A 21925-nucleotide genomic window follows, 5' to 3' on the forward strand; every position below is an offset into this window, starting at 1 on the left:
GTGAAATCATCAAATCCAAACCAATCTGTCTCGTCACGCCCTGCTGCTTTTTACACAATATGAAGTAACGGCTCTCCCAGCAGCTCCCTGATTCACAGTAAGAATTACAAACACACGCATACACACAAATACATGCACACATGGTTATCGCCCTTCCTTTTCTTCTCCACACAGTGGCAGGAAGTTGTCCAGATATCCGCAGGGCCCTCTGAAAAAAGAGCGAGTGAACAAAGTGGGCTGGGTGGTGGAGTTGGAAGGTGTTGGTGGCAGCAGTGATGGGGATTTGGTGACTTCACTCACAGTTAACTATTCATTCTGAGCAGCCGGGCTGCAGCTACGGAAGAGCTACAGCGTCTTTTCAGTACGTGAAATAGAGAGTCTCATCTGAGCGTTGGCACATCAGAAGCAGTTTGTAGTGGAATAATACCACACAGCTGGACTGGAGGACGGCTTTTTGAGAAGAAGGGGCAGCACCTGGTGACCGGGACGGCCTGAAGATGATAGCTCTGAGGACGTTTGTTCTTCTGGCACTGAGCTTGACATGTCAAGGTGAGTTACCCCCCTTCCCCATTCAAAGAATTCCTTTTTCTATTGAACCTACATGAAACACACCACCTGCTCAGTGAGTGACCAAACTGAACCCTGTAGCTATATGTCATGATCAGAAAGCTCATTCTGAAAGAAGAGGGGTTTAAAATGCATTCAGTTACAAACATATTTATATTTCTTTCAATGTGTAAAATATTTATAAGTTTACATGGTTTACAAACACACTTGCGTCAAAATGTAGTTCATAGTTTTGTTAAAGACAAAATGAAAAGTGTTTTTATTTTTTTTATGTCAGCAGTATATATACATATTTTTTAAATCTTTCCTGGCTCAGTTTTGTAAAATTACTCGTATCCAAAAGACTCCCTTTGCTGGCGAGTGAACATGTCTAATTACAGCTCTATTGTCTATCCTTTTTTTTTCTACCATGACTTTATGGTCCCGCACACACCTGCCAAACCCATTGTCCAACTCCATCACATTCTTCATTGCCAGAGTAACAACCTTCGACCTTTATCAAGTTCCCGACCCACTCCATTTCCTGTTTCTATTCGTTTCTCCTGGAAACTTCCTGTTTGTGTCAGGCTCATTTCCTGTTCCCTTTAACAGTACGAATCAGGAGCCACCTTTTATGGCTTGACCTGCATTGTTATGAAAAGCTGCTAATGGGTCTGAAACAATGAGTGGATTGAATTTGTGTGTGAGCTGGTCTGGAGATAAAAACAGTTAGAGAAAACTGCTTGTACAGTCATTTTATTTTCTGCAGCTGTGCATAATGTCTGGTTAGATAAGCTGAAATTTAGGACCTCGGATCTATTTTGCTGTACCAGAAAATAGTAAACTGGAGAGCTGTGGAAGTTTATTTACCTGTGACATATCTCACTGCTGATAAAAGTCACCTGCCGTTTAAAATACCCATGTGTGCTTCATTTGAGGACAAAATATTAATTAAAAAGTAGATCTACAAATACTACATCTGCAAATACTCTTTAATTTAGTGAGGAATACTATAATCACGCTGTGTGGTGTAGTGCAGTTTTTTGTTGTTGTTGTTTGTTTGTTTTTTTCTAAAGTCTAATATGCATCTGTCTCCACAGCTGCATCTGGTGATCCATGGGGCCACTGCCCAGTGAACCGAAAATGTAAGGAAAAGTTCGCAGATGGGACGTGTAACAGAGAGTGTACGGACCCCGAGTGTCTCAGAGACGGCTTTGACTGCCTGAAGGACAGGGTTCCCTGCAAGTAAAATACTTTTGTTCTTCTTTTCATTACAGCCCTCTGACTTTCAGAGCCCTTACAAATATTTTTTAACTTAGTGATAAATTCAAAACGACTTTGACATATATATAAATATAATTTTTTTCAAAATGTTTGGGTGTAGGAACAGATAGATTAACCATATATCATGAAACAAAAAGGTAATAAGATAGTGACGCACTAAACAGTCATAACAGCTTATTTATGTACTGTGTTCTAATGCTTCTTATAAATATTTGATCAACTAAGATGTAGTTTGTGGCTCTGCTTTTTACACTGAGGTAATATCACCTGTTCTTCTTCATCTTTTCCTCATTTTATTGTGGTTACCTTTTATTTTTATGTTAAAGAAAACCTTATGGAAAAGAAACTGGGCCAAGAAATACAAACAATCAATGTAATCTAAGAGTAAAACCTGTTGATTATTACTTTTATAATCATTTATGGAAGTTTAGTGTTCAGTCTTTAAAAAAAAATGAAACTATAAAAAAACACTAATACAAACTACAATACTAAAGAGATCCAGGCAGCACAAAGGTGTCTATAAAAGTAGAATAAATGAAAACATTAAGTAAGTAACCTTAGTACAAGTAGTCTGTTATCTGTTACTGTTCAGTATACCTTGAGTTGAGATTATTTCTTAGATCACCTATTCTTTTTTTGTTTTGTTTTTCTCCGCTCTCATCATGACTCTCAGCCCGGGCCACATTCACTACTGCCGTGATCATTTTGCCAACTCCCTCTGTGATCAGGGATGTGATAGCGCGGCCTGTGGATGGGACAGCAGCGAATGCTTCAAACACCAGAGCCCCGTGTGGGCTAAAGGCACCCTGATCCTACACACTCGATTCCCACATCAACGTGGCGCCTCGTTCAACAGCTCCGTGCTCTGGGCACTCAGCGTCCTCCTCCTGTCACCGCTCAAGCTGAGAGACTCCGTGCCCCTCGCCACCACCAGGAATTTGTTCGACTTTAATGCTCAGGAGCTTGCTAACATGCTGGCGCAGGCGTCACCAGCAGACTCAGATGGGTGGGTACTGAGACAAATGTTTCTGACATTGTGATTGGGAGTTTCAAAAACAGTGCATGTTCTTTGTTTAACCTTTATGTAACAAGAGACATTTTGGCCTGGCAACATAAAAAATGTAAGACAAAGCAACACAATAATAACTCTAAAAATATGCAAATCTGCACCACCACAAGGAGTAAGTGGCCCTGTCAAGTCCTGTTCTAATTAAAATGTTGATATTTGGCACCAGAGTATCGATAACTGTATTATAAAAGAAAGATAAATATTATATTTTTCTCACTCTTACCTTTGCCATAGATATCACTCTGTTTACATTTGTCCTGTAGACCATCCAAGAGCCTGAAGCTGAAGAAATTGAGGCTATTTTTCCTCTTGTGATTTCACATATCCTTATTTGTGTAAAATAAGATTACACAGCAAAAGTACAATTATTTAGGAATATCTGTGTAAAAATACAAAAATATACAAATGAGCTTAGAGTTAGAGTAGAATTAATGAATTATCCATTTGATTTCAGTTAGAGATTAGGCTATGTGTCAGAGATGTAGAAAAATCTGTAACTTTAAATTTGTTTGCATTCAAAAAATAAAGTGTTAGCTCTTAGCTAAATAGGGGAAAATAGCATATCCCATTCCCCAAATACTGTAGCTGTGGTTAGTCTTTTAGGTGATTTACAGTTATACTGTTTTCTAAACACAGGCACAGTCAATTCATTTCAGTATCAAGTGCAAAAAATAAGACATGCTTGTTTTCTGCTTTAAATGTTGGAGTAGTTAGTAAATCCGTTCACATGCTTGGTTTAAATATTCTCCTCCCTAAATGTTAACTCCTAAATATATATATACAACAGAGTAAGTCTGTGTTCCCACTTCTTAGATGCAATCATGTCACTACACTCTCTTTGTAAATGCCCAGTTTTGGGGCATAGTGTGTTAGTAAATCTGGTCCTTAATCTATATAGTTAAGACTTGAACATATTTAAAGCAAATAAAGTAACTGGGAAAGAAGATTCACAGAAATGTGAAATTCCATATTCTCCATAAAAGTTTTGGATCATTGTGCATTAACACAATTAAGACCAAAAAAAGTGGGCCACACATAAAACCTTGGGGAACTCCATTAATTACAATAAGCCAGTCATAATTGAGCTTTGTAGCTTTATTTGTTTTGAAATTATCTTTGTGTTTTGTTTTCTTTCTTTAATTTATTTTGTTGAAAGAGTATAACTTTTTGCAAAGGTAATTTTACCCATGCGAAAATACATATAAAACAATGCTCAAAGATGACATACATGTTTTTTCCAATCATTTCTTACTCTCTTTTTCCTAGCTCCCTCCTTTTCCTCCAAGTGGACAACAGGCCATGCTCCCGTTCACCCTCTACCTGTTTCCCTTATGCAACTGAGGCCGCAAATTTCCTGCGTGCTGTAAAGGAACTAAAACCTACCTCTTTCCCCAACCTCTCAGAGCTGGATGCCGTCATCAGCATTAGAGGTGTCCGAGAGGAAATAGGAAGCAGAGAGGAGGAAAAGGAAGTTGAAGGTAGGCTCACATGTCCTGTCTCCCACACACGCACATTTCCAGCTTTGAATTTCATCCAAACAAAACACTATAAAACACCTTTGTGTTTCCAGTGTGTACATTTTGTGCAGATTTTCAGATTTGTTGATGTGTTTCATATTTCAGATATAAATAGATACAAGCAAAAAGATAAAAATGAATCTTTTTCAAGTGTTTTTTTTTGTCTTTGTGTCTTCTTTTATTGTTTGAATTTTTTCATTTAAAGAGCCGACTCCCGCATGGCTTTGGGCCGTAGTTGCCATAGCTATTGGGCTTCTGCTGCTGCTGCCTCTCGTGGTAATCCTGGTAGTGAGGAGGGTGAGGCAGCAGCGGGCAAAGAGGAACAGTACTGACAGGGTGCAGCACCGGTCTAAAGTCACCGACAGTGACAGCAAAGCCAAGGCCTGGATACAGCATGCTACACACCAAGAACAACGGGTCAGAACCAGCAGAGAGAAAGATAAGGTCAGCTTGAAGAAAAAGAAAAAGGCCAAGGAAGCAGAAAAAAAGAGAAGGAGGGAACCGCTAGGGGAGGATGCCATGCGAATGCGGTGAGTGGAGCTCATTTGAGAGGATGTTTTGTCTGCCAATCTCCGGAATGATGTCATTGCATTCAGTAACAAGAGAGAGCTCATCCTGTATAATTATTACAAAGGCTGAATGTCACTTCACTTTCACCCTGGTACATTTTCTCATCTAATCCTGCCCTGAAACACAATTCCCAGTTTCTTAAAGGTAGGTGACCAGTGGTTGGTGAAGAGTAAAACTAGACCATGTTGTTCTTACAGGAATTGCTGTAGGATTGCAGCAAGCAGAATTTTTAATAAAAGAGGAGTCAGGAGTTTTGAAAAGAGCTGCCAGTTAAGTTTCGGTAACTGTTTACAAGATTTCATTTAAAAAATTGTCTGTGTGTCTGATATGTAAATAACAAGTGTTTAAGATGTTTTTTCTAAATATAGAAAGGAATTCATAGAATTAGACAACTGCTTTTTTATTTTATTATTTATGATATTTTCATTTTCCCCTTTGTGAATTAACAATTTTTTTCCCCTGTACAACAGATAAAAAGCCGATTTAGATGCTTACCAAGTTTTGATTCAAAATAGCAGGCAAAAAAAGGAAATATTTTGTTAGGTGAGATACGGAAATATTTGATAAACAGTAAAACATACATAAAGTTAAAAAACATCATAAGCACACACGCACACACGCAGACACACCAGTCATTTATGCATTTATGTATGCACAAATGACAAAGTTTTACAAAGAACTTTGTTCCTTGCAGAAAACAAGTTTTGTCCATGACTGCAGTGATTTTACCTTCATTACATAATAGTGGTGAACATCAACGCTTAAATGATTCCCATCTATGACTAATCATAATTCAGCTGTGAACATGTATCATCAAATCACAAATCAAATCAAATCATCTGCGTAACAGTGGGCTTTAGATACATATATATTCAAATATTATCATTCTATATTAGCTAGTTTGAGGATTTCTGGTTTTTAGTCAAGTTAAACATTGTATTTGATGTAGAAAATCATAGAGGGCATTTTTAAATATGTTTTAACTTATATATTTTCTACTTAAGTCTTGATTAACCTCAAAATATAATCAAAAGCTTAGGTGAAACAGCATATAATCAATAACTGTACCCATAGTTAAGATATAGTACTGGGCTTATGGTGAAAACAGGAACATTTGATATTTCTGGACCTGAGACATCCCAGTGATATCCTCTTCATTTCTGCATGAATACCTTTGTTTCATATCAGCCGATATTTGCATAATATATTATTGTTCTTAACTGTGCTGAAAAATAAGAAAGTAAAGCAAAGGACATGAAAACACAATGTGCCCACATGAAAACTACTGCAGTTTTCAGTGTGCCGTATCAAAACTGTGCTTTGGTTTTCAGGCCTCTTAAGAGGGATCAGGATATAGGAAGTGACACAGACTTTACTCAGAGTTCAATGGAGGACCTCAGTGTGAGATGCTCCAGACGTCAGGACGATGCCTCCATCTGTGACCACAGGACCCAGGAGCAGAAACACTACCGTGCTGGAGCCGCTCAGCCCCGCAGAGCTATACAGTGTAAGGAAACATCAGTATTTTGTCTCAGTTGCTTGACTATCTGGCTTAGTAATCTCTATATACCATAAATTCTATTGCTGTAAAGAATATGGCAGATATTGTAATCAAATCTGTCATTATTCTGTACAACTGTACAACAAAATACACAATACACAATACATTCTTATATAGTTCTATACTGTGTATTGTGTATTTTGTTGTACAGTTATTTTATTTTCAACTTTAATTTATATATTTTATCTTATTCTTTCCCAGTTAAATTTACCCTTCATTCTAAATTGTGTTGTACAGTTATTTCATTTTTAACCTTAATTTATATTTTATTCTTTCCTAGTTAAATTTACCCTTTTTAATTTTTCATATTTATTTCCTATCTTATTCATAGCTTTTTTTTTTTTAGGTCACGAGCAGTTGTCTAAGCATTTCACTGCATATCGTACTGTGTATGACTGTGTACGTGACAAATAAAATTTGAATTTGAATTTATTCAACTGTAGTCACAAAATGCTGGTTTCTGATGGACCTCAGCAGCAGAAAAGATCACTGTTATGATTCAAAGAGCAAATCTGTGTTTCCAGTTTCTCCAAAATGTTTTTCATTTGATATTTTTGCATTTGATTGCTTTGGTAGTTTCTCAAAGTAAAATATTAAAGTAAACTTGGGAGCTTTAAGCTATTTTTATCCAGATGATTATTAAAAATAATAATTTGTTGCACCTATAGGCTGAACATTTCACCACAGATGTCACACATACAAAGCTGAAATTCAAACTGTATTCACTGTCAGACCCAGAATCACTCTATTTAGTATCTTCAGTATCTCACAGCTAAACTCACAGACTATTGTTGTAAAGTGAATAAAGTGATTAATAAAGTAAAGTAAAGTAATAAAGTTTATAGTAAAGCAGGATTCATACAAACACACTTTGCAGCACGAAATTGCATTGTGGGACATAAAATGTTCGTGACAACTATACATTTCCTGTTTTTATAATGTCCTTAACCCTGAAACGTTGCTTGCTTTCCCTCAGCTCCACCTAGAGGTTGGGAGAGGAATGCCATGCCTCCTCCTCTGCTCAGTCCTCCTCAGCAGGTCAGTTTCATTATGTCAATGTTTCGAGAAGCCATTATATGCCAGGAATTTAAACAGTTTTTGCCCTGTGACTGTAGAGAGATTCTGATGGTGTATTTAGTTTCATGTTTTACTTAAGAAGATTTCTTTATGTTTTGACTTTAGAACAAGATTTTAGAAAAGAAGGTTTAAACTTTTCTTTAAAATACATTTAAAAAAGGCATTATGACAGAGTTTGTATTGATTATGTGTCTCGTCATTGTGGTTTGGTTGTGTTGGCAGTCTGCAGAGTGGTGTGGCCCAGATGGGTCTGTGGTTCTGATCCGAGCAGTGCGTAGTGGGCTGGACAGAGTGGTCTTGGAGCTTCTGCGAGCAGGAGTGCCAGTCAACAATACAGATCATACTGGTAATGCTTCCTGGTCCCAGTTACTATCACGAAAACATGGCTCAACACCAAACCTAATAAACCTAAAATAGAATTTCAATCTAAACGTTTATTCCTTTAATCATTTGGTTTAAGAAAAAGTTGTAACAATGAACAAAATCCAAGCCATTCCAGCACACACACACACACACAACATGGTCAAAATGACAAATATTAAAGCTAATGATTCTAAAATTCTTTAACTATATGTTTAGAAACAAAAACAATGGAAAGATTAAAAGGTACCCGGTAGACAACGGTTCCTCAAAAGGTCTCTCTTTGAAATTTAATGGCGTTACAGCCGATACCTTTTGTGATGTCTCTCCAAACCAGAACTGTTGACTGTCTGTTGGTTCACGTCATGGGATCACCAAAGTTTGTATATTTCAAACAACTCTTCAGAGTTGGACCACCAACTTACATTGTTTAGAGCAGTGGTTCTTAAATTTCTGCCATGCCTCACTTTAGAGGCCAAAGTTCATTCCCCACAACCCATATTAATTTTTACTTAAATAAACGTGCACATCGTCGGCACAGTGGCATCAGCAAACTTTTGTTTGTTCAGTAAACAACACAAACAATTCTTCACATTAGTTTTACTTCACAGTTTTTACCTGGTTGTCTATGCACCCACGCAGTGGCCCCACACCTCACAGTGTGCAGTACAGGGTGATGAAAAAAAAAAGAACGCGTCTAAATGCAATATCTGTTTAGACGAGAGTGGATTGAAGTTTAAATTTAGTCTATATAGCACCAGTTCAAAACAGAGAGAGACCTTCAATGATCAGACAGTCAGAACTTCTGTTTAACAGGAAGAGACCTCTGGCAGAGATATAGTCAAACACATGTTATCTTTAGGCACTTGGCAAAGTAAAAGTTCTGATATCTGTTACAAAAATAAACCTAGTACCTAAAACTACCTTTTAACAGGATTAAACCAATGACAGAAGCAGGGCCAATCTCCCCTGACATAGCTGGGGTGCAACAGCACACAAATAAAACACAATGCAAATCGTAAACACCTGCCCAGTTGTGAGCCAGCAGTTACAGAACAAAATCTCTGACCCAGAGATAGATGGAAGAAAGGTACAGAGAGATACACAAGACATGCAGTAGTGGTGTATCAATGCACAGTGGCTGAAAGAGAGGAATGTGGAGTATGAGCAGTCTGAGCCTGTAGCAGAATAACTAAGAGAGAGGATGTCTGCCTCCTGAACCCAAACATGTACAGCTCATGAGTAAGTCATTTTTTTTCTGACACCTGCACACGGAGGGGTTGAGTAACTTGTAACTTACCCCATCTCTCTCACGTCCTCTTTTTGTGTCCCTCCTGTCCTGTCCTCTGCTGTCTGTGACCTCCATCACTTCCTCTCTCTCCTTCTCCAGCTCCCCTGCTGCCCTCCTCTGACTCAGAACAAAGTTAATGTGCTCTAGTACTTAAACTCAAGTCGATGGACATATTAGCTTTGGTGTTCATGCTTCCTTTTTTTTTACTTTTACTTTCCTTTGGGCCTCTGTGTCTCTATCTATCTCCTTCTGCAGCTCTTATTCTTCCACCTTTATATCCCGTCATCTCTTTTCCAGTTTGGCTGAGGCAGGTCATCCCCTGCCTTCATCCTCCCTCTCCTCATCCTCTGGGCTCGTTGTGTAATAGTTGTTCACTGGCTGACTTACTCCCTCCCTTCTTCCCCTGTCAACCTCCCCCTCCACTCACACTGTCTCTCTCAGGGAGATCAGCCCTGCACTGGGCATGCTCAGTAAACCACCTCTCACTAGCAAGGACCCTCATTCGCTACGGTGCTGCTGTGGACCTACAAGACAATAAGGTAAGCTCTGATGGATTTTCTCTAGTGTTAAGTGAAGACTTTTAATCCTGACATTTATTTAGCATCACTTCTGTTGTTTATAGTTTTGAATTGCAAACAGAAGTAACATTTATGTTTGAATTTCTGAAGCATTAAGTGTTCATAAATATAAGTAATGTGTGGTATTCCTGATTATTTCTTTGCTAGGGAGAAACAGCACTCTTCCTCTCTGCCCTCCATGGCTGCTATGACACTGCCAGACTTCTTCTTCTTCATGGTGCCAATCTTGAGCTGCACGACCGGAGGGGACGCCGGCCAATTGACGTGGCCAGAGAGGGAATGCGTCACCAAGTGCTGGAACTCCTGTTGGCTCATGAGATCCAGAGAGGACCCATCCCTGTGGACACGGGAAGCGACATGATGTGGGAGGAGCGCACTCTGATGTACTCACCGTGGGTGGGCTCACAAGGCCTGCCTGGAAGAAGTGCCTCCTTCTCTGGTATCATAGGGCATCGGGATATGACCCCACCAGTACAAAAGTAAGATTTTGGAATTATAAGGCCGATCAAAGTATAGAATTTTTTACCAGCCTTATAGCTAAATCAACAGGTTTAGCTAGGTAGATGGATGGATCGATACTCCATAGGCTCTAAAGGGGAAATTTTTGTGTTATGGCAACAGGGTAACGTATTCGAGTCAGTTTTATTCATATACACCAAACCATAACAGCAGTCGCCTCAGGGCGCTTTATACTGCAAGGTAGAGACTAGAGATGGCACGATACCACTCTTTTATGTCCGATACCGATATCATAAATTTGGATATCTGTCGATACCGATATGAATCCGATATAGTGTATTTTTTAATCAATAAAACTTTTTTTTTAATATCTCGCTGCATTTTGTATAAGTTCATACTCAAGTTAAAAAACAAAACACTAAAGCTATTCTGTTATACTTGTATGCAAAAAATACACTGCACCCAAGATATTTCATAGTTCAGCAAAACTGATCAACGTAATAAACGTAAACCTGCACCATCCTCCCTATTCTGGTGTTTTAAAGAGTACTTAGCGGAAATATTAAGCAGCCTAACTAATAGGGTTGTCAACTACCAGCTGAAAAAAATAGGGAACCACCCCCCTCTGCCTCGTGATGCTTAATCGACGCAATCAACTTTAATTTAATGCACGTGTAAAGAAAATTCACAATAAATTTTTATTTTTCCACAATAATTAAATAGATTCAACATCTTTTTTCAAAAGAATTGCAGACTGCACAGATGGTACCTTCCCAAAGGAAAAAGTACTATAGCTTACTAGATATTACTAGGTATATTAGACTTAACAGTTACTATATACAGTAATGGACATCTATACATTTTACATCAGATTAAAACTTTGAGTGTAAGATTCAGATAATTATTTATTAAAAGCGAGACATTTTAACTGAGAATAAGAAAGAAAAGTATGTCTTTGTGCCCCCTTTTCTCTGTTAATGCCCTACCTGCCCCCCTGCATAACTTTGCTAGATCCGCCCCTGCACAGTTACCAGCCGTCAGCTACGTAGAAAAGGATCCTGGTGTAGAAAGTAATATTAAATAAATTCTAACAACAGCTTATCAAGCTGCTGCTGTTGTTCAGCCGCTGGTTTCCTCTTTCTGGCGCAAAGTGGGCGATAAACTAACAAGAGAGACGGACTCGCGACAGAAAAGCCGATCAGCTGATCATTGATCAGTTTCATGATTGGAGTAGCAGCAGGAGAGGGAGGGAGAGAAGCAGTCACTCCATATATCGGTTGTTAAGCTTAACGTGGGAATGCTTTACAAACATTCAGAGATGAAACTTACACACTTGCTTTACTTCTCTCTGGGATAACTTTCTCGGAGATGAAATGCTGGTTTGGTAGCGAGGCTTCAAATGCTCAACCAGACCGCCGAGAGTTCTCGCACGCCACAGCCGCTCTATCATGTGAAGCATACTGCTCCGACGTGCTAAGGTTATGAGCTGAGTTATGCCATGTCGCAAGTTTTGTGAGGTGTATTTAATGGATCAGATTGCATTTTTTATTTCTCTCCGATATCCGATCCAGTAATACCGATACGTAATATCGGATCGGTCCATCTCTAGTAGAGACCCTATAATAATACAAAACACCAACAATCAAACGACCCCATTTGAGCAAGCACTTGACAGCAGTGGGAATAAAACCTACCTTTTAGCAAATATTCCCACATGTGCATAGTAAGGGCCTGGTAATGTGAGATAATATGTCATAAAATAAAATAGATAATGATTTTAACACATAAAAAACAAAGAAAATAAAAACAAATGTGAATATCTCCTGTAGTTATAGTTGAACTTCTTTGGAGATTCATTCGATGATACGCTGAAGTCACAAAATTAAAGTTATTTAGCTGATTTTTCATCCAAGATATTGTTAACATAGACTGTACATAAAATATGGCCACTGTGCGTCAGTGTGAATGTTTTGGCTGTTGCCATCTTTGTTTTCTTGGGGTAAGAAATGACAACATGGGTGAAATGCTAAGTTATCAGCTAACACCTGCTAGCTTGGTTTAGCCAGGTGCATCCGTGGCTGCATGTGTATGTATAAGTTCTTTGAACCAACAGAGACACCCAGAAATTAGCACTGAGTAAAATAGAGATAATATATTGCTGTTTCAGTCGCCAAAACTGGCACATTAATATTTAAATTAATATTTTATTTATGTAAAAGTTTCAAATTTAATCAGTGGGACATTATTTTATGTTATTTATGAATTTGCAGAAGAAAAAATGAAGATGTAGACATTCATTTGGACATAAGTTTGTGTTAACCAAGACCTTATTTCAGGCTTTTACACCAAAAACGTGAAGTCTTTGATGTCCATACCCAGAACTGCAAAAATACCAGTTATTTCCAGTTTTAAGGGTTCATTCCCAAAGACCTCTTTAGGTTTTTTTGTTTGTTTGTTTTTATGCTGTCTAATGTTATGATGACCTTCTTGTCTTGCCAGTGATTGGTCCATGGGCCGAGTGCAGTACCCTCCTCCTCAGAACTGGCGACCCCAGCTCAACCAGTCAGCAACAGCTCTCGTTCCTCCACGGGTCATGGGCCGCTCCCCTCGGCCAATCAGCACCTTACAAGAGGTAACATCAGAAGACGAGGACCGTGACAGGCATCAGGAAGTCCCCAGAGCCGCCACGCCTCACTTCCTGTCCCCCCAGCCTGCCCCTCGGCAGCGTTCCTTTTCCTGCACCCAGCATGCACTGCAGCGCCGCTCTAGCGCCCACCATCCAGAACCCAATTACCTTATAGTGTCAGACAGAGCACCCAATGAGCCCGTAGAGAGAGTAGTTGTTTCCCCTCCCACCGATACTGCTACCCCACCAGAACACCAGCCGGCTGCAAACGGAGACAGTGTTATTAGAGTAGAGCAAGCAGCACTGAGTTCAACAAACTCGGAGCAGAAGTCCAGAAGTGAGAGGTTAAACAACATGAGTGACTCCACACAAACAGCCCTGTAGGAAAGGAAATTCAGCTTCCTTTAGAGACACCCAGTTTTAGTTTGTCATTCGGTGCAAAGCCCTAAGCTGGACTTTAATTGTTTGTATCCAGTGTTTCTTTGCCCATTGCTTCTTAAGTGGATTGGTGTCAGACTAATACACAACAGCATAGAGAGATATTCCTTCCCTTATTACCTCTTTTTTAATTATTTCTTTTTAAATCAGCCTCATGTAAATAATTGTTTTCTTGTTTTGTTAAGATTGAGGGATACTGTTGTAAATGTTCTCTTATATGGCATGTTCAGATTTTGTAAATAATAAAACTGAATGTCTAAGATGAATTCTACTCAAATATGCAACAGCTGGTATTCATTGAAGAAATATTCAAGGAAAAATAAATGAATAACACATGCATAGCTGCACAGAGATGTCAGGGATGCATGCAATAAAGTGACTTTTTGTTGACATGTTGTGGATTTTTTTTCTCGTTAATTTACATCCACAGTCTGCGCATTCTTAAGTTATCATAAGTCCTTTATCTATCATCTTTTTTCAACTCACGATCATCAAGCATTAATGATAAAACCAAAGTCTTTGTAGAAGCAAGTCCTGCAACTGTGCAGCAGCACTCAAACAACTCTTGGTACTTACCCGGGGACTTAAAAACTGAAATCAAAAATAACTTTAATTAAATGAAACTGCGTGCATAGAGTGAACAATAAAAAAATAGATTAAAACTGCTTAAAATGTTTGCTTCAATCGTCCCACCCCCCACCGGCTCCCAGAATCACTATAATTGTAAAATACCATAAAAACTGAATCGCCTTTGATGACGTTTTTAATAACAGTCAGATTCTGCTTTTGGGACTGCAGAAATGAGTTATGATGAGATGTGCGAGGTTTTCACTTTTGCACAGGCAGTGATGCGTAAAACACTGGCCTCTTTCTGGTGACGTCCAAGGCCAGCAGCTACTGCTCCGAGGAAACGTCCTGCAGATATTCTGGTCTCATTATTTTTAAGTTAAATAATTATCAGATGAATGGTTCTCAGCACAGATTTCATTTATTTATTAATTATTGTTGTTATACTCGAAATTCTGGCTACAATTGGAACTGTTTTGATTTCTACTGACAAAAAGACAAAAATCGTCATTTTCATTCTTGACTTTTTTCTACTAATTGAATTAAATCAGAACAAAAAATATTTTTCTCTCCGTTTGTTTTCCTCTTCTTCTTCTTCTTTTTTTTTTTTTTTTTTTTTATAAATGTCTTTCTTCAGATGAAGGAGCGTATTTGTGGGAAGACTGAATTAGAGTTGCGCTGACAGCTAAGTGTTAAAATTGATACATCCCGAAAACTAGCACAAGGTGTGCACGTCATTTACACGTCTGCATTTGGGTTCCCAGGCGCATTTGTCAGCTGCAGAGGTGTAAATGACTTGCATGATAAGAGAATCGTGGCGAAGGCAGGTCTGTAAACAGGTGGAATTAAATGTAATCAGTGAGCGTTAAAGCACTTTTACGCACACCACAAAATGTGGTATTATTTCTGCACTAAGTTACATGACAGTCACAACATAAATTTGTATATTTAGTTACATTTATTTACGTTTATTGTTTTATTGCTGTGAAAGAAAATTATTGGATTTATTTAAATTTCTTTGTGTATTTCTTTGTATCAGAGCTCAGATATATCTGGTCATCCCGAAAAGCTCTCTACCGGAATCAGGTAGCCCATCTACTACTAACAAATATACTCATACACCCTATTACTAATGCCAGTGTATATAAAAAAATATTTTTTACTTTGGATGTATTTAGTACTAATGTGTTTTATTTGCAACTGATTATATATTAATGGTGAGACTTAGAGGTGCGTAAAGCAAGTGTTCCGGTGTTTTCCAAACCATGTGACAAAAAATGCTTTTAATTTGGTGGATGCACATTTGTCGTGGCACACAGCACTAAGTAGACAAATGTTGGAAAAGTGTGACAGTGGGAAACTGCTTCTTGCAGCTCTTTCTGGCCGTGGGAATGTGGAGCAGCAGGCTCAATCTTCACTTTATTACCTGTTAAAACTGATACTTCATTTGCAAAGTGTTCTTGGAGGAAAGGTGACTCTTGGATTCCCACGCACAGCACACGTTAGACCTTGTCACAAGATCCCCAAATAGGTTCTCATTTTTGTGACCATTTAACCAAACTTAACCATTTAAAGAGTCCCGCATAAAAATATGGAATTTAGCGTCACGGTTTCTTTTGAAGATCCCTTTGCAGACCTCTCATAACAATTCAGAAATCCAGACTGAAAAGTTGTATTAACATTAAATCCCTTTTAGATTATCTAACAACAGATAAAAGCTGATGTTGATTGAGTTTGGCTGAATATTTAATGGATATTCACACTTTTATCGCCATCGTTTACCGTGGGATACCTCACCAAACTCTCTCTCATGGGAATCGAACTGTAGAATAGTTTCTCACTTTATTACGTGTTAGAAGTGATACATCCTAAAGAAGAGTCTTTGGGAGAGGAGGCGGAAAACAAGAAAATTACATATTTACATTAAACACACAAACAGGCTACTGTTACCTTTTGATATCAGTCCCCTTTTTCACACGTTTTCAAGGATGCGCCTAAAAAAATTACGCACTCCCTCAAATTCAGAATACACTTTCCTGACTCTTAGTCGGCGAAACATGTGTGCACAAAGTTGTTGTTATACAGTCATGATTAAAAGACAAATATCTACAGACATGAATATAGAAATGTTAATGAAAAAAATATAGGAACAACATGAGACTTTTCCTTGCTGCAGATTTTTGCTCACTGCTAAAAACTTCGACACTTGAAAGATGCCTCGGCTTTGTCTTCATAACCATTTTACCCCAGAGCCTGTTTTATAAGGACACATCTCATTTCTCTGTACAGGATAATGGCCTAAAAGGTCGGAGTGATTTACCTGAGCTTCACGCTGTGTGGGCGGCTCTTTTGTCACATATGCAAGTAAAGTCTCAGAGGGGCTGATCACACATTTCAAAGGCTCGTGCCTCTCCCACTTGTATGGGCAGCTGCACGCGCCAGAGGATTAGGGAAAACTCCAAGCGACGCGCCATTCAGTCTGCATGTATCTCCAAAATTACTACAAATGTATTAAAAGTAAAACGTTTAAAGGAAATTAGATGCCTTAATCAGTAATTAAATATATGCATACATGTTTATATTTGTTACATCTTCAGCGACCAGTTGTGGAGGGATGAACTTAAAAGTCACATTTATTGATGTATTCCTACCTGTAGTAGGTTTTAGTGAGCTTCTGAAAAACTTTATCAATTAATTCTAATCACGGCGTATTTGTCATTACTAATAATCTATCTCACTTCCGTGAATAATAATAAAGATCTACTGAATAGTCATTGTATTTTGGCACGTGTCTGTTGCCTCGTGTTGCCACACTCTGAATATCAAAGTCACCCTGAGGTGATTCACAAACCTCACACTACCTTTATCGGCGTTCATGAATACTTATTTGCATGATACTGTGCGACAAAAGGTCTATTTTCAAAGTGACAGTGAGTCGGTGATAAACGGGCTGGCATTTATGTGTTGCTGTTTTAGTGACTAAATGTTTGTATCTGTAGATTTAAGGGAACAGGAATTAAAACTGACGAATCAACTTTGACTACATGAAGACCGTGATGTTTTTTTTTTAGTTGTTCCCTGGCATTTAACTGCATTAATTTAAAGATCTGTTCATATCTTGGAAGAATTTTTTCTGTCTGCATCTTATTTGCATGAATGTCGGTGGGAATTCTAAGGAGCTTGGAAAGAAAAGCGTCTGGATTGTAAAAAGTGGAAAATACGCGTGCGAACGTGGGAAGTGTCGCCTCTCACTTTCAGAGTTGTGTCAATTTTAACAGGTAGCTGTAAATGCAGCGCTAATTCCTCCTTTCCCACGAGAAATATCTCGATCATTTCGATGCTGCTTTCTCTGTACAAATTAAAGAATTTTCTGAATTAAGTAGGGGAGACCGGGGATAGTTGTAACGTGGGTCAGTTGTAACACTTCCAATTTCTCCAATCAGGGCTAAGTTTCAAATGATGTGACTCATCCTGTGAATGCCCAACTCAGTTCTGCTATCACATGTGAAAAATCAGCACATTTTGTCAAACACAGACAATTTAACACGAAAAAAAAGTAATTTGTATGCCAAAAAGTAAGTTTTTCTATTTTATTTCAATTTCTAATAGCATTATCTGCTTTGCAGTTAAACTCATCAAACCTAAATTATGTTATTTGTATGTCTGTGGGGATATATTCTGTGTAGGTCTTTAGTGCTAATGTTTTAGCCGTTGGCTGTAATGTTAGCTAGTTCATGGCTATAGTCTGGGTCAGTTGTAACAGCAACAGTCTGGGTTAGTTGTAACAATAATGCAGATGTTACAACTTACCACACTATTACTTTAACTTATATTAAACAAGTTGGGGCAACGACATCAGCAGAGAGAGCTTCACTGGTCGCATTTGTATATGCGGTTAATGCCATTGGCAACATAATTCCTCCACTGTTTGTGTTCCCACACATACATTATGCAGACCACTGTGTCAGAGATGGACCAGTAGGAAGTACTGGTAGTGGAAATAAATCAGGATGGGTGCAAGAAACAGATTCCCTCATCTTTCTGAAGCACTTTGCAAACCACACCAAGGTAAGCCATGATAAAAAGTAATGGAATTGCGATGCTGGTGAACAACTACATTTTTCAGCTTCATTGTTATGTTCAAAATTGGTGCAAGAGTTGTAGGTTATAATGCCCACTGAGCCAAAGAGGCCAAACTCAAGGAAGACCAACCAAAATTAATGAAATATTTAGTTGCAGAAAATTCCATAATTTGTCTTTTTGGGGGGGGGGGGGGGGGGGGGGGGTTGGAATATGTTCAAAAGCTAGATTTCTGCATTCTGTCACACACACACACAGAGCTACATAAATGGATGTAAGTGCATTCATGTGATGAATAAACAAAGATTACATGTTAATGTTTTGTTAGTACCCTTATTTCATTGTGTTACATTTCACCCCAGGATATGTTACAACTAACCCAGACTATGGGGTTAATTGTAACATTTCACTCTTTGTGTTTGAGGCCATACCATGCAATGGGTAATTGTGCTGCAGAGAAAATAGCTGCACTATTTAATAGCAGAGACATGTAAATACTTTGCATAACATTTTGAATCCACTACCTTAAAAGAGCTCCAATTTACAGACAGAAATGTCAAAAATGTTACAACTATCCCCGGTCTCCCCTATATTGGCTCGGCGAAAAATCTGAAAATCTTTCTCCTCCTGTAAGTGATTGTTTTTTATTCAACTTAAAATAGTTCTGAAATGAAAACTGGTCATAGGATCACACCGTCGCTCCTAAAAAGCAAGCTTTCCTTGATTAAGGCACGTGTCAGCTTTGCATGCGCAAATAGCCCCCCTCTCCCAAAGCAAAATGAGCTACCAGCTTTTTCAAATGAAGCACAAGAGCAGGAAAAAACAGAACAGCATCTGGAGTAAAATTATGTTTATTTTAAGTTAAATTTTCAAACGTTTTGACGCAAGACTTTTTTTTTAACTTTACGCACGCGACTGCGCATAAGATTCATTTTCTTGTTTTATACTCTTGACATCAGATCGAGATTAGACAAGTTCAAAAATAAAAACAAATCTAGGATTTTTTCATTTGCAGTGTTACCAAACGGTGAGACCAAGGGACCTGGAGGACCGCTACTACCCCTCCGTAGGGAAGTAGGAGGAGTCTGAGAGGCTGTCAGGACCACAGTAAAAAATAAGTGGCAGGAAACTAGAGCCTCATTTCCAGATCAGTAACAGACTGCGAAGGAAGCTGTTACCAGTAGACCAGAGCAGAACATGGGACCATCGGTTGGTAGGAAGCTGTTACATGAGGCGGAGGAAGCAACAAATAATAGAAAGGTAAAGGAATTCCAGATACCTGTCAAGTGACGTGATTTCATTTCATATAGTGATTCTCTGTTATTACCACAATAACAATCAGATTCATTGAAGATTAAAGCATCAGCTTTGTCAAAATTTCAGTAATTTGGAGATATGAAATAGTTTGTATAATTTAGTGCGCTGAATTCCCTCTAATCATTTAGTCATTTCCATTTGCTCCTTTTTTTTTGCTTTTCTTTGGTAGTTTTTCTTTTTATATAATTAAACAAAATCAGGAAACCACGTTTAGACTTTGGTTTTCTTTTCTTTTTTTTCTTTTTTTTTTGCGATAGTTAATAAAATCTCAGGTGGAGAAACGTCGGAGGGACAGAATGAACCGCAGTTTGGAGTGTCTGAGGACCATGTTTCTGCAGGAGCCACAAGAAGTAAGAGAAGTTTTTAGTTCTCTATGAATTTTATAGAAATAAATCGATGTGGTTCATACTTGTGGTTTTTATTAATTTATTATTATGAAACATGAAGGTTAACTTGCTGCTCTCATGCAGGGGTCCACTCAGCACCGAGTGGAGAAAGCTGAGATACTGGATCACACAGTCCTCTTCCTCCAGAACACTGCCAAAGGAGACAAGACTACAGGTGGACGTGGGGACCAGAAACGCTCCTTCCAGGACGGTTTCTCCACTTGCCTGCAGACAGCTGCGGGGTTTCTGGGCCCCGAGGGGAAAGGGTCGGAGCTCGGATCGGCGTTGGATGCAGCTTTTGCCGCTCGTTTGGCCCGTTCACACTCACAGCCCGAAGGTCTCCAAAGCAGAAACTTTTTGCCGCACGCAAAGTTTATTCTGCGGGTGCTGAGGCAGAAGTCCAAGCTCAGACTCCCAGCACGTGCCTCAGGGGAGAAACGTTTGATCCGACCTTACCCACTCCCACTCCAACAAAGGTTTCCCAGAGTCCCCAAACAGCCTCAGAAACAAAGAGAGTCCGAGATCAGAGCGGAGAGAGGAGCGACCAAACAGAGCTCAGCCCAGAGCTCCCCCTCCAGCCACACTTTGTGGAGACCTTGGCCCTGATCACCAGGCAGGGACTTCAGAACAATCAATGACTATAAACTATTTGGCAAAAACACACAACTTCTTTTTAAAAACTGTAGTCTTATGAAGACGCATAACTTCAGGTCCTGTAAATATTGTAAATACCCGAGTATGACTTGATCTGTATGTGTAATAGGGTTGATTCACTGTTTTAAATACTTTTCAATGAGCTCAGTCAGCCACGTAAGTGGCTCAGGGGAACGGGGACTCTCTCAGGCTGCGACACAGGTGAGCTGGATCAGCCGAGCGGTCCAGCTGGGATTGCTGCGCTGAAGAGCGAGTGAAGAGGTGAGTTTCACGAAGCCGAGGAGATTTTGTCCTCTTTGATGCGCTACTAAAAGCTGCTACTATGTGCCGTCATGATTAAAGAGCATGCTGCGGTAGTGGATAATGACTGAGTGTCCATCCATCACATTTCCAGGTGTGGAAGCTCAGGGTTTGAGGCTGGGAGACCCACGCAGACCTTCATATTCACCTCTCTGGTGGAACGAGCGACACCTGTGTCTCTGTGTACAACATCACTTCTATTCAATCTGAAGATATTTCTGGTCGGTTTTTGCACAATAATTTATTCTGGATTTCTCCCTATGGCGAGCTGTACTCTTCAAAGTTAAAACAACCAAATAAATCTTTAAAAACATGTCAGATGATTGTTTCAAGATTAAAGGAAACCCGGAGGCCTTTTACTCTTTCAGCTCTTTTTAGTCCGAGGCAGAGGTGTGAAGCTCGGCCTCCTGCAGAGTTACATCCTCCAGGTGTGAAGACTGGTCATGAAATGAAAGAGCTCAGCAGCTCTCACTTCAAAGACATCATAGCCATTGTCGCACTTTATTTACTGGCACTGAAAGACTTTTGGATTAAGATTAGTTAATATAGTTCAGATAATTTAAGACAATTCAATAATAATAATAATAATAATAATAATAATAATAATAATAATAATATGAATAATAATATTAATAACTACATCCACTTTTTTCTGCATCATCCAGTTTCATTTCTCACAGTTGCCTTTAAACATATTTAGAATAGCAGGATCCATTAAAGTCAAGATCATTTCACATAATTAACACACAGCTCACGTCTGCGTTTGTTTCCTTTGTATTCAGCGTCTATCCTGTCACCAGCATCGCCCCGAGCTGCTCAGAGGTCATTTGTTTTCCACGCGTGTGTGGTGTCAGGTCCCAGGGAGCAAAACGTGTCTTAACCCCGTAAGAATCAGTGGCATTTTTTCCCCTATCGTCACCGTTAGTTTCAAACTATATTGCAGGCTTTATGTGACACCAGCAGTGATAAAGTGACACCGTCTCAATGCTGGTCATCATGCCCTTTTGCTGCTAAAGTATTTATACCTACATTCTATATTCATACTTGTACTCAGGTTGGTACTCTATTGTATTATTTTATTACTTGTTTTTCTGTTTTGAAAAAAAAAAAAACCCAAAAACTTTATTTAATACTTTTTAAATTCTGTTTTTTTAAATTCTGTTTCTTCGTTCCACCTCATGTAAACATGTGATGCGAATGACAAATAAAGCTCCTTGAATCCTTATAGTTCTCATACACATTTTA

General features: G+C 38.9%; 2 protein-coding genes across 2 annotated transcripts; both read left to right on the plus strand.

Annotated features, from left to right (window-relative positions):
* The first annotated feature begins 251 nt into the window (after positions 1 to 251).
* Positions 252 to 13562, plus strand: notchl (notch receptor, like). Its single transcript, XM_085365915.1, has 11 exons — positions 252 to 549; positions 1647 to 1791; positions 2504 to 2836; positions 4166 to 4377; positions 4622 to 4946; positions 6318 to 6493; positions 7524 to 7585; positions 7847 to 7970; positions 9717 to 9814; positions 10001 to 10332; positions 12812 to 13562. The coding sequence occupies exons 1-11, from the start codon at positions 498 to 500 to the stop codon at positions 13320 to 13322; spliced, it is 2370 nt and encodes a 789-aa protein (XP_085222041.1). The 5' UTR covers positions 252 to 497; the 3' UTR covers positions 13323 to 13562.
* A 5658-nt stretch (positions 13563 to 19220) lies between these two features.
* Positions 19221 to 20332, plus strand: LOC146623473 (transcription factor HES-4-B-like). Its single transcript, XM_085365916.1, has 3 exons — positions 19221 to 19283; positions 19598 to 19690; positions 19811 to 20332. Exons 1-3 carry the CDS (start codon positions 19221 to 19223, stop codon positions 20330 to 20332), a joined length of 678 nt encoding a protein of 225 aa, XP_085222042.1.
* The last annotated feature ends 1593 nt before the right edge of the window (positions 20333 to 21925 follow it).

Source organism: Diplotaxodon limnothrissa, linkage group LG11 (assembly GCF_057381915.1).
Source record: "Diplotaxodon limnothrissa isolate DT_005_m linkage group LG11, D_limnothrissa_male_GT1.1, whole genome shotgun sequence".
NCBI lineage: Eukaryota > Metazoa > Chordata > Actinopteri > Cichliformes > Cichlidae > Diplotaxodon > Diplotaxodon limnothrissa.